The 13,467-nt window shown below is 37.0% G+C and overlaps 2 protein-coding genes across 2 annotated transcripts in view; one reads left to right on the top strand and one right to left on the bottom strand.

The window, feature by feature from the left end:
* The window catches only part of LOC132855214 (cell migration-inducing and hyaluronan-binding protein-like), a 128,296-nt gene extending 125,318 nt beyond the window's left edge, over positions 1 to 2,978 (top strand). Inside the window, exon 29 of the mRNA XM_060884013.1 lies at positions 1,935 to 2,978. Coding sequence (XP_060739996.1) covers positions 1,935 to 2,062 — 128 coding nt within the window. The 3' untranslated portion in view covers positions 2,063 to 2,978. The remainder of the gene's footprint in view (positions 1 to 1,934) is intronic.
* A 4,131-nt stretch (positions 2,979 to 7,109) lies between these two features.
* mesd (mesoderm development LRP chaperone) lies at positions 7,110 to 12,495 on the bottom strand. The gene is made up of 3 exons (XM_060884001.1): positions 12,317 to 12,495; positions 9,451 to 9,683; positions 7,110 to 7,743 (listed from the first exon to the last, which is right to left on the bottom strand). Exons 1-3 carry the CDS (start codon positions 12,467 to 12,469, stop codon positions 7,500 to 7,502), a joined length of 630 nt encoding a protein of 209 aa, XP_060739984.1. The 5' UTR covers positions 12,470 to 12,495; the 3' UTR covers positions 7,110 to 7,499.
* Between the last annotated feature and the right edge of the window lie 972 nt (positions 12,496 to 13,467).

The following is a 13,467-nucleotide window of genomic DNA, read 5'->3' as shown; positions in this document are numbered from 1 at the left end:
ACTGAATTAGCATCAGTTACAATTTGGTCATTTTGACCACCGTTTCAAATACCAGTATAAACCTTAAATGCAGCTGCCTACAACTGAACCACATTTGGTCTATCAGTACGCATCTAGTCTCATATAACTGTATTTTACATGCTCGGAATTTGTTTTTATAATTCTTTTTGAATCATCAAATGAATCACAGTTATACCACAATGCTACTCAATTCTCAAAGTTATTACATTTTTAATAACAACTCAATAACTCGCAGATTCACATTAATTACACTTCTATTCAATTATAGTTTCTATTCAAACAAGTAACTCAAGGACTTGATTAAGTAATAATCAAAAGTCTAAATGTAAACAGATTTTTAAAAATGAGCTGTTCTTTAACAAAGAATAAAAAAATATATTCATTGATAGGTGAAGTTTATAGTAAGGCTGCATTTAGGTAACATCCTCAAGAGTAAGATATTTATTTATTTTCAGTTCTAATGAATAAAAGACTTTGGGGTGTGATATTCAGAAATAAAAAAGTCAGGCAAAGACCTGATGACTTTACTGCTCAATTCCTAGTTCCTAGAAAAGGTTCATCCATACTAAAACAATACAAAAATTGCAAAGTGATGAGAAAACTGAAGCATAAATGTAAAAGCAGTGATGAATGAAATGATTGGAAAGCTCAGATATACCTATGGAATTCATATCATTTCCCAGAATGCTCAGCATGTAAAAAGAACATGCCACACACATGTGTTAAACAGAGGAATGTGCAGACACACATGCCGGAGCCACAGGGTTCTTCCTCCTGCCCCTTCCTTCTTATCCTACTAACACATGTTAGTTTCAGTCCCCTGGGCAAATTTCTGCATGTTTTGTGCATGAGATCTTCACAGAGCTTCAATTATACTCTTTATTTCTTCAGGGAGAAATTTCCTGAACAAAGTGAACCGACATGAATGAGTGTTACGACCTACAACAAAGTCGAAAGTAATCATGTCAAGTATTGCTGCGAGCAGAGATTAATGGGCCAAGCGCTATTTTTTACTCTTTATTTCCTTTTAACATGGAGAAAGACTATTTGACATTCAGAACTTGATCTCAAAGATGCTAATTCGATGGCGATATGCCAAGACATACTGCTGTACAGAGATACTGCCTCACTTCCTGTTAATGTCAATGTTTATTGTCAATACATAACAGCAGAGAAATTAGATATGGCCTCAATTTTAGCTTGGATACTTCACTGTCAAATTCACTCGAGTGTTACGGATAAACGTGTTGTGGAGGAAGAAGGGAAAAATCCATAATAGCACAAAATTCAATATGGCAGAAATTAACATTATGGAGTATTATAGGCTCACTCTGCATTACCTAAAGAATTATTAGACTGAGTTATTAACATGTAAACATGCACTGATCAGTCATATCATTTAAACCGATGACATTGATAGACAGTTGTGATAGAAAGGTGTCAGAATACACAGTGAATCACACATTGCTGCATTGGTGCATTGGAATGCTTGACGGCCGCATTGTTCTCTGAGATAAAAACATATAGTGCCTTGCATAAGTATTCAAGTGTGACCTGACTGCACATCGATGGGATGAATACTTATGCAATCAGAAATTTTTATGTTTATCATTTTAAATAATGTTGCAAACTATATTAACATCCTCGCACACACATGTTCCAAGTTTGTGTCACAACAAAATGTGGAAAAGTAAAAAGAAACTGTATTTTTACTTTATTTTTCATACTTTTATATCCACATTTCCATTAATGCACTAATTATTTGCTACACCTCATGGTGCTCTAAACAGGCATCGCTCGTTGAAAATGAACTTCTGGACGTTTTGCTGCCTCCCGCAAATACACTGACACACAAACGCACCCGTGCATACGAGTAGAACAATGAAAATGTATCTCATTTTGTTTCTCTACAGATAAACTGGCATTCGTGGGCTTTAAAGGCAGCTTCCGGCCTGACTGGGTGAGAATGGTGGTGGATAAAGAGCATGCCAAGCTCCACCAGGTGCTACCAGTGCCCATTGTACGGGTGATGAAGCTCTGAGATCGTCCAGAGCCGCCCCGATCACTCACGCACACCAGGACTACTGAACTCCGACGGCCAATCTCAAGCAAGCATGCGTTCACGTCACTCCTCTCATCCGGATCAGTTTGTGATGTCGATGTACGTGATAATGTGGACATTATGTGAATAATTCAGATTGTGTTGTCAGTGTGAATATAATTTCTGCCACACGAGAGAGAGAAGTGTAAGAAAGACGCACCACATTCCTTTTTATTCTTTCTGCCCTCTCTCTGTGGTGTTTGTCATTCCAAAAGAAAAATTCATGTTTTTTATTCTGTAAAAAAACAAAACAAAAAAAAAAAACATTTTCAGATTGTAAATGTTGTGAGGTCTGAGATTTTTTGCCATTTCATTATAGCATACCGGATTTGTGGTCAGTTTGTTGTAGCATACGAAAGAACCGGAAAGAAAAGAGCATGCAGTCTGATTTAATGAATAGCTGCAGTGCGGGAAAAAAAAGCACAGCTACATAAGATGCGTTTGGGATTAAACCTGTGAAAAGATTTGACAACGTGTATTCCATCAGGCAGGGAACTAGCCGAAATAGCTGGTCTTTTTTCGGGGGTCATGATTTGTTAGTGATTTATATGTTTTATGTGTTTCTAAAATCCTTCAGATTGATAACAGAGATATATTTTCTACTTATTTATTGTACAGGCACTATCGAGCAAATTCAAAATGGACATCTCTTTTAAGTTGTAATGTAATTCTGTAATTCTGACACAAAAAAAACCCCAACACGAATCTGAACAATATTCCACTTTCTTGTATTATTGGAAATTTGCATACATTAACCTTGAGTTGTACATTGATGTGCTGTAAATGTGACTGATTTTAAAGTAATGTATCACTTTGAATCAAGCCTTTTGTACAGAAATAAATGACAAACATATGACTTGTCTTACTGCTTCATGACATTCTATTGTTTTTCTAGATCTAATGTCTGCGTGCTTGCGTGGATCTTTCTTACCGAGACCAATGTGCATTGAGAGAGATGTATGAGACCTGCCAGAGATTTATTAGAATTAGCTTCTGATGCATATTTATAAAATGCATTAAGGAATGTGAGACTACGCCACATCTGTGGCTACGTCTCAATCAGCTCCCTTAACCATTAGCTGCCTCAATCACAAAAGCCTTCCAATTCCCTTCCACGTTTGACCCTAAAAAACCCTACAAATTATTGCAAAATAGATGAATTAGTGGAGCATCGATGTTCCCTGACTGATAATGATATATTTATTGAAAAACAAGTGGACGAACTCTCATCCAACTTTGTCTATCTTATCTTTATTGTTGAAGCCCTCAAATGAGGAGTTACTTCAGCAACTTTTAACTTTACTTAACAGACTATGTTTTATACAGTATATCAACAAATCCATCCTGCTTGAAGTACCATGACATTAAATGTCATCAGTGTGTGATCTGGCTGTACGTGATAATGTGGACATACATTATCACATGAATAATTCAGATTGTGTTGTCAGTGTGAATATAATTTCAGCCACACGAGAGAGAGAGAGAGAGAGAGAGAGAGAGAGAGAGAGAGAGAGAGATGTGAGAAAGATGCACCACATCCCTTTTTATTCTCTCTGTGGTGTTTGTCATTGCAAAAGAAAATATGATGCATTTTATTCTGTGAAAATCAGATTGTAAATGTTGTGAGGTCTGAGATTTTATTATAGCTTATCGGATTTTGTGGTGTTTGTTATAGCATACGAAAGAACCAGAAAGAGTAAAGCATGCAGTCTGATTTAATAAATAGCTGCAGAGGGGAAAAAAGCACAGGGTTTAAACCTGTGAAAAGATTTGACAAGGTGTGTTCCATCAGGCAGGGAACTTGTTAGTATAAAGAAATGTAAGCGATTAAACTGACAACTTTATATGATGTATAAAGCTGAAATATTTACAGTTGCGAATGAGGAAGTAGTGCGCCGGCGTCCTTACCAATGCCAACACTGGTGTACATGATATACTGATTCAGACCTACTGTAGGGAGCTGATTGAGATGCATCCAATAATAGTCCATCACCATAGGAATATATAACGTTTAGTCGAGCAACATAAATGTCTGATCTATTTGCTGCAGTATTTCTCACTTCAAGGCGATTCAGTAGATAAAGGTTGCTGTGCTGCTGAAACGGTTTGACCCTGTGTGCTGTGGGTGTGGTTCTCAGTACTATTACAAACCATGTGGAATGTACTCCTTCACACGAAGTGCACAAGGCATTTGGGGGGAAAAGAAAAACCCCAACAGGCCTGAGTTGTTACAGAAAGAAGCTGCAGCTTTGTCAGCTGTCAGCAATGAAATTTCCAAAACAGAAAGTGTAAAACGCTGGGTGGGGGTACAAAGGAAGTGTGCTGTGATAATGAATGCCAAGTATTGTAAATGTTAAGACATAGGTGAGGTACAAAGTGTGCTGAACATGGTCTGCTCACAAAAAAAACAAAAACTATTGTTCTTCATAGTTAAGTGCTTATTCATTCCATAATAATAATAATAATAAAAATTACAGTGCAATAACAAAAATTGCTAGCGAAGTTTATTACCATGTTAATTTGTTCTTGTACATGATATACTTGTCAACACATAAAACATTTAAATTGATTCAGGATACGAACAGTGAATATCTGCTGTCCACCAGAAAAGGTGTATTGGGTATGCATAAATTATAGAAAACAACTCCTGCCTACTTTCCAGTCTTCTATCGCTTGCTTCACGTGCTTCATTTATGCTTCCCAGTTCCTTAATAGCTTTGCTTCCTGCCTGTTTGCCATTTCTTGAATGGCTTTTTTCCTACCCGCTTCCCCTGTATCTCTTGCTTCCTACCTGCTTCCACTATTTTTTTGCGTCATTTGCTTCCTAACTGTTTCCCATTCTTCCCCTACATATGTTCTACATATGTTCTATCCACTTCCCTTTCTTGCATTGCTTGCTTACAATCAGCATCATCACTGGCTTGCATCCTGGCTTCCTATCTATGTCCCTTTCTTGCATCACTTGCTTTCTACCTGCTTCCCATTCTTGCAGTACTGAGTTCCTGCCTACTTCCTTTTCTGGCATTGCTTATCTACAGAATTGCTATAGTCAAAATGCTATCTCAGAACATTTGCCTTTAAAATCTTCTCCTTCATTTTGTGTACAGCAAGACATGTTTTTGTGTCTCAGGTTTGTGTGAGAATATATGTTCTATAAATGAGAAGAGATGCATGTTTTCTCTTTTCACCAGATGCTGTGGTAGAATTAGGATTCACACCGAACCTATAAGCCATGTCCCTCAGCCGTACCTCAGCCTCCACAAACCAATGCTGAGTATATAAACCCCCTTAATAGCCCCTAGAAAGGAAGAGAACAGATGATGAATGAATGCATTAAAGCTCAAGAGAGTTCCTCTGGCTGTTGTGACAGACCTTGTTCGTCTAGAGCTCTCTTCGTTCCTTTTAAAGCCTCCAGGTGGATTTCATGTCTGTAATGTTTGGATTTCTTGAGTTTCATCTGTATGATGTCTCTGTTCCATGGTGCTAAAACATTCTTACTTAAAATAAAAGTACTCTGTAGTACATTTTTGACTCTGTTTCTTGTCTGCAACTCAAAAGCATGTCACTAGTTGTCTCACACAACTGATAAAAGAGATAATGCTAAAATCTAGTTTCATTACAGATGAAAAATGTGGGTCATTTTTATATACACTCCATTGTAGGTAGTGGCTTGGTTCCAGAGCTTGCTTTAAAAAGAACAGTGTGGCATAGTTCCTTACACTGAAATGTAGTGTCCAGGAAAGAAAATGAGACAAAAGAAAAAATAAGTTTATTTATGCGAATAAGAGTGAACGTTAACTTCGACTATGCCTAATGGAGCAATTGAAGAATCTTCAAATGTACATGGGGTAGATGTGTGCTTTAACATAAGAGCTATTGCTGGCACCATCCTGAGCCACCCTTCTGGATACAAGATTAGGTTTATTCATTCATACCACATTATAATGGAGGTGTTCGTGGTGTAGCTTTCTGGGCTCCCACCACTGGCCAAAAGGACCAACCAAAATACAATAATTGCAAATAATCTTGAAATAATTGAAGAATAAACAAAACAAAACAAAAAACATTAATTCTTGTGGTGCTTCCACTACAACACCTGAAAAATTGCTTAGTATAGCTGGATTCAGTTGTTTGAATAAACTGCATGCTCTCATATTGATTTAAAACACCATGATCTGAGGCTACAATGGGCAAATGTTCACCTAAACCGAGCCAGAGGTCAGGTGACTTCCCCCCCCTCCAATCTTCATCTGTCCAGCAGATTTCTGCTATTAGTCAACATGTAGTCTTAGGTATTTGGGATGTGGTATCCTAGTGGTTAAGGTGTTGAGCTAATCCCAGGTCCACCAAGCTACCACTGCTTTACCCCAGAGCAAGGCCCTTAACCTCAATTGCAAGAGATAAAAATGTAAGTTGCTTTGGATAATGGTGTCTGCCAAAATGCAGTGAATGTTTATGTAAACTACCAACTTCAAGTTTCACTGTATTGAGAATGTTTTTTGCTCAACATGGTTGTAAAGAGTGATGGATGAAATAGATGGATGGATGTAGGGCTGGATATTTGACTTTTGGTGTTTTACTGTATCTTGAGGACTTCGTATAACTTCAATTAGCTTTTCCAGTAAAGTTTTAAAGTAATACTTTTATAGTCTTAAACACATACTAAAAGGTACAACAGATGTATTCATATACCTAACATATGATTTCAAATATTTTACACAAAAAACTATAGAAGAATAGAAGCATGATCAAACAATAATAATTATTTCTAAAGATTCCATTTAAAGCAGCGAAAACCAAACTGACCTGAATTATGTTTTAACCACTTATTGTCAATATTTTACCTACCTAAAAACTGGACATTGTTGCACAACTGTGACATTAGTAGTGTTCATGCCCAAACTGGTGGACAGGGAGACTTGGTACTTATAAATCTGAATGTCTGAAAAAGTCTTAAGAAGTCTTTGACAGAGTAAAGCTGCAGTAATGTATTACAAATCAGTTTTATTGTGATTCAAAATACAATGTGTTAAATTCAAGTGATTTATAATGGTGGCATACAAGTAATAATGAGGCCAATTCATTTTTAATGATTATTCATTTCATTTCATTGATTAATCATTTCAATGTCTAGATAAATGTTGTGGAATAATGATAAAAAAAAAATCAAGGGACAAAAAATAATACTAACCGTATACTGAATGGTCCTTTCTGAAGGATTTTAAAGTAAGTACCTTCTGTATGGTTAAATCAGAGACACATACATTATGTACATGCACCAGATGGTATCGCAGATTCAACCATATATAGAAATGAGCGCTTTAAGGCATCAACCCGCCTTTCTTCTGCTCCACAAACCTTGTGGAAATTAGTGCCGTCATAGCTCCTGTTTGCTTTTATTTACTCGGTTGCCTGCATTCTTGTCCTTCTTCTTCTTGGTCTCATTTTGTTCTTTCTCCTTGTTGGCTTTGTTGGCTTTATTGGCTGCTTTCCCAGGAAACACCTGGCCCTCCACAGTCACGTCCTCACACCGCTCCTGGAGGGCCAGGAAGTCTTTAATCTCCCACGCATAGCTGCCATCACGTAGCATGAAGATAACACGGTTGGAACCCACCACAAACCTAAAGAATGGGTGTTTAAACAGGAAAGAAAGACATTTTTCAAACATGCATAGGATACAGAATACAAAGAGCACTAATGCACAGCTCCAAATAAACAATTTCTCCATAATATAATATTTCTGTCAAGGCTACAGGACTCATCAAGGAGTGCCAGTGTTATATAAAAATATATAAAATAATACAAGAGTAAGCCAACTAGGATATATTTATCAATTTATATGCAAGCCAACTATGACATCTATCTATCTATCTATCTATCTATCTATCTATCTATCTATCACATAATTTATAAGCTGACCAGCTCGTCCTTGGTTTTGGGAGCTTCTGGTTGGTTAAACCATGCTGAACTGACTTGCTCTTGTACCCCATTGCAAGCCAACAAAGCCTTGAGTACAAAAATCAATTGCTATCACAATCTAATGATTATATTCACATATGCAGATCAGTAAGAAGGCTAATCTTGGATCACAGTATAAAATTACATAACCTAAACTCCTAAATCTGTTGTCTGTTTTAAAAATCTCAACATTGAAGAGCAACATTTTGTCAAAAGTGTTACTCAAAAGTAAAACAGTTACCACATACATACATTTATTTTATATCGATTATAGTGCTGTTAAATTCATTTTGCATGGTCAGTGGATGTATGCACATTTTCTAGAACAGAAGCAGTGCAGACTGTAGTTCAGAGGACTTTGTGGTTTCAGTACTTTCATATTAGACAACTGAAGATTTTCATATCAAGCATCAAAGCACTGGTCAAACTCCAGTCATTTCACAGCTTCTTATGTTACTGTATAAACAAAGCCATTCTGTGTTCAACTCGCCTCGTCTTGGATTCGACTTCTACAGCACTATGCAGAACATTTGCTCCTTCACAGTTACTTAGTAACTTCTCTAATAGGTTGTTCTAATAGGTTTTTACATAAACTTGGCTCTGGCCAAAGTAAAGATTCCAAATGAACAGAACACACGGTTTAGTGAAGGTGCCAGAAAATAGGGCTGCGACATCTAATCAATAAAGTTGGCAAAAATTTTTATTATTGTGCGTAGAATAATAACTGCGTTTGAAGCACACTGTGGTACATCACTTCATAAAAACACTTGACTGAAATGGCCTGAGCTACAGATAAAACAATCCAAACTTCTACGGAGTATGAAAACTCTCTATGTTCCGCTACACTGTTGGCCCCATGACATAACTAAGGTTATAAAGTAAACAATATAAATCATACGGTTGTGGGAATAAGAGAAACACTGGGAGCGTGATGTCCTTGCTTGAACTATCAATTCTAACCAAGTTTTCTCTGTTGTATCCAATTTTCTAAAGGTATTATACATTCATTGTTGTGACGAAGGTGTGATGTTTGTAATCAAAGTAAATGTATAATTCTACATTTTCTCAGTAATTCATGTTATAAATTTCTTTGTGGGTTTGGAAGGAATGTTTAATATGTGTTTAAAAGAAAAACACATTAGTTAAGGAAAGCCTGTAATTTTCTGAACTAAACAATAGACAAAATGTCAAAATTTGAGGAGAATTGAGCTGCCAAACATTATGGAAATATAATGCATGTCTTAGCAAACAACAACAAATCTAGGCCCAAAAGTCATCCCCGGCACCAAAAACACTCTCCCTGGCCAATAGATCCCAACCCAACTTTATCCCAATTCTCTTAAAAGCATTACATGTATGTAACACAGTACCTTTGGATATCAAAGTTGGCATTGAAGAGGCTGCCCTGCCACAGGCTGGTGATCTCCTCTGTCTCTTTCTCTGTGGGGTTTCCAGACACCGTTGCAAACACCATCACCGTCTTTCCCTTCTTGGACATCTTCAAGAGTTCTTCAGGTTTGGAAGGGTCCACTCTGGAAAAGTCGATGGGTGGGGAGGGTCTTCTATGCTCTGGCAAATCCCCCTCTTCGATGTCATCATCTTTCTGTGAAAATAAAAGCAATCAGAGATAAGGGAAAAGTGAACAAAAACAAAATGTCTGCCAGTTGAACACCTGACTGTCAAGTTGGGTGGTAGCTGAATTCAAACTAACACAATGTTGTTTGCACCACAGACACTTGAAGAACATCAAAGAAGCAGCACGTAATGAGGTTCTAGATTAAAACTTTGTTTTGCACAGCGTGATGCACATAAACATTATCTAACAATACAATCTAACAAACAGGAAACATAACATATTTTAATGATGTGTTAGTGGTTGCGTTTCTCAGGGTAAAATTTGCTAAGTAAGGTCTGTCTCTCAAGTTAAAAAAAAAAAATATATATATATAATAAATAACAACAACTGTGTTTACAATAAATATTTGTGATCCATCTCCTGCATTTATACTTGCATAATTTTGTTCATGTGCAACAACAGTATTCTATTAATGGACTACAGCACTGAATAACTGCATTTTGCTCAGAATCTGTCAAATTATATTTTGTAATGTACTTTGACTTAGAACTTTGAGACATTTTCTAATGCTGTTAAACATTAAAAAAAAAACTATTTATTATTTATCATGTAATTCCTGCCACTACAAACACTCTTCTGGATTTTGGCCAAAAGACTGCATTTGAGGATTACAGACTTACAGACTACAGAAAAAGTTATCAAATAAGAAAATTGTTATTTTCCACATTAAATATGAAAGAAAACATCATAGATAATAAACAGTCTTTTTACATAATGGAGAATAGGTACTTTATGAGGATTCTGCACCTACTAAGGGTATAGGTGTACATTTTTAGTTAAGATGAAATTTTGACTATTTGTGGATATTTAACATAGAGGTCATTAATGTCCAATCCACCCTATAACAGAGCTTGTGTTTTACTAGGTATGGTTAATTAATAACCATACCTATTAATCTGTGTTTCTCTTTCTGTCTTCTCTCTCTGTCCACACATGCTACTTCTGAGATACAAGTGATCCTCACCCCTTCTGCTCTCTGGACCTGCCTGATCCATCCTAATGCTCTACTTCTAGTTGGACTCATGATTTGGAGGTTGCTTTAGCCTGCAACAATCTGATTTGCACTCAGATCTCAAGGGATGTCGAAGCTCAGTGGTTAAGGTGTTGGACTTAGTGAGGCGTTGAACTACTGATCAGAAGGCCATGAGTTCGAATCCCAGGTCCACCAAGCTGCCACTGCTGGGTCAATGAGCAAGGACCATAACCCTCAATTCATCTGGATAAAGGTGTCTGCTAAATGGCATAAATGTAAATGTAATGCACTCAAGTCTCCATCAGTGAACAATCGATAAAATATACTGTACTGAATCTCCCAATTACTCTATTTGACAATACAGAACAGTTATAGAAAGGGAATTATTTTATAATTGCACTATCCAGTGTTACTCAGATAAGAATGGGTTCCCTTTTTAGTCTGGTTGCTCTCAAGAATTCTTCCTCATTTTGTCTCTGGCAGTTTTGCCTTGCTGCTGTCACTTCTGGCTTGCTCATTAGGAATCAATTTTAAAGTTTTAAAATTTCATTTTTAAACTGAATTTATATATTTCGGTAAAGCTGCTTTGTGACAATATCCATCAACGATCCAAAATTGAACTGAAGTAAAGAGAGCAAGCATGCACTCATGCAACCTGAACTGTTTCTAGTGCATCATGGAGAGTGAACCTGACCAGAAGTATGTACACTGCAGTCACAATCCGGCATGCACTGGGCATTCACTGGGTAATATTTTCCTGCCGTTAAAACCATCTACAACAAACAGTGTATAAATGTCTGCAGCTCCGGAAAGAATCCCTCTAACCTATGGACTGTACATGAGGCTTGTGCAATACATAATCTAATCGACTTTACACTATAATACACTCGCCATGATATCCAGTGCTGTTAAGTAGATTTTATTAGATTATATTTGCAGAGCTATCACACCTTGAGCTCCATAATTTAAGAGAAGTTATCACTTAAAAACAAACTCACTCAATGTTATCACTCTTTAAAATCGAACAGAAAAACAGGAACGAGTTGAACGTGTGTTTCTGCCAACAGAAAAAAAAAAAAGGATGAAAATTATATTGCCCTAAAAATATTAAACGGACCAACAACAAAGTGACAAAACAAACAAATGTTGTGAACTGTGGTGATGATTAGGATGTGGTCCCTGAGCAGTAATAACTAATAATACTAGTAATATAGTTACACTGCATCACCTAATAATCCTCTTTCATACAGCAGACAGAAGAGGTACTGAGACACATTGACACACTGCTTGTGTTGCAATTGTTAGTCAGTTACAGTCACAACTACATCATCATCATCTTCCTCCTCCTCCTCCTCCATACACTGAACCACTACTGCTCATATATTTAAGCAGTTCTGGTTGCTATCTAGAACTATCTAGAACACAGCAATGCAAACTGATGCATTCTTTCTCATGCTCGTTGTTTGTAAAGTGTTTTGCCTACGTTGTTGTATTGCTGCACGTAGCTAGCTTGTTAGCATAAGGGTTAAAGAAGCACTAATTAAGCGGGAATGTTAGCTGTAAAGCTAATGCTAATGCAAAGTGCTAACGCTGGTGATATGTTCAGCCGCTGCTTTGTGCCTTTTACCTCCCACTGCTCCAGAAGCCTCGCCATATCCGCGTCATTGTAATCCCGAATGTCCTTCTTCTTTTTAGGTTTACTGTCCGAACAATGAACTAAAAAAATAAATACTGCCAAAAGCAACACTGATACACATCTCCATCTGATGAAAGACGCCATTTTTTCCCAACATCGAGTCCGCGGATTGGTGGACACCCTTCGGATTGGAGTTTGCTGATTGGTTCCGGTTTATACAACGTCTCACACACACTGACAGTATTTCACGTGACTAATGATTAACGATTAATAAGACAGTTTATATAGATTTCCGTTTTTATGACATGGTGTTTGTTTTTACTAGATAGAAAACGAAATACGTTCGATCAAAACGATAAAGCTGTACAGACTACAATGGAAAAAGAACTACAAGGGAGTTAATGAGTAGAAATGCAAATCAATAATGAGGGACAGAAAAAGCACAAATTTTAAATAAATATAGATTTTTTTCTTGCTTTCCATGTATGAGCAAAATGTATGTGTATAATATATGCAATATCTAATTAAGGTAAAGTTCACATTTTGGTGGCAATGGTGCTTTAACCGCTGACTGAGTAACTTTTTAGTTAAGTGTGAAAAATACTAAATACTTAACTATTACAAGTTCAATCCACCATTAAAAAGCTGCTATACCTGATCTGTTTAAACATAAAACCTGTCGGATAAATACGGCATTATGAAAGACACCCTTATCCAGAGCAATTGAGAATTTGAGTGTTAAAGGCCTTGCCCAATGGCCCAGCAATATAGAATTGTTAGACCATAGATTCAAACTCACAACCTTCCAATCAGTGGTCCAACACCCTAACCACTAAGCTACCACATTTCTAAATTGGCCTACACATGAAGTGTTACTGAATTATTTTGGGCTGCGCTTTGGTTCCCCTCCCTTTTAGTTAGTGTCTGCATGAGAAGCATGTGAAGTGTGAGGTTTGTTCAACAGAATCTGAACTGTTTCCTCTCAGGACACTCCACCCAACTGGCACTGCGCCCTGTGCAGCTGTACAACCCACCAAAGCAGAACGTGTGCTTCCAACTTACCCTGTACAACTAAAGAGCCCATGATTCCACTTTCTGCACACGTATAGACTAATTACTGAATTGTAACCGTGCATTTAAAT

Source organism: Tachysurus vachellii, chromosome 1 (genome assembly GCF_030014155.1).
Source record: "Tachysurus vachellii isolate PV-2020 chromosome 1, HZAU_Pvac_v1, whole genome shotgun sequence".
In the NCBI taxonomy this organism is placed as follows: domain Eukaryota; kingdom Metazoa; phylum Chordata; class Actinopteri; order Siluriformes; family Bagridae; genus Tachysurus; species Tachysurus vachellii.
The sequence above is the reverse complement of the archived record's forward strand: the minus strand, read 5'-3'. Positions and strand labels throughout refer to the sequence as shown.

Coding starts and splice junctions, on each gene's coding strand:
- mesd (XM_060884001.1), bottom strand. CDS start 12,469: ATGGCGTCTTTCATCAGATGGAGATGTGTATCAGTGTTGCTTTTGGCA. Junction 9,684..12,316: donor GGCTTCTGGAGCAGTGGGAG/GTAAAAGGCACA, acceptor TTATTTTCACAG/AAAGATGATGACATCGAAGA. Junction 7,744..9,450: donor GCCAACTTTGATATCCAAAG/GTACTGTGTTAC, acceptor CCCATTCTTTAG/GTTTGTGGTGGGTTCCAACC.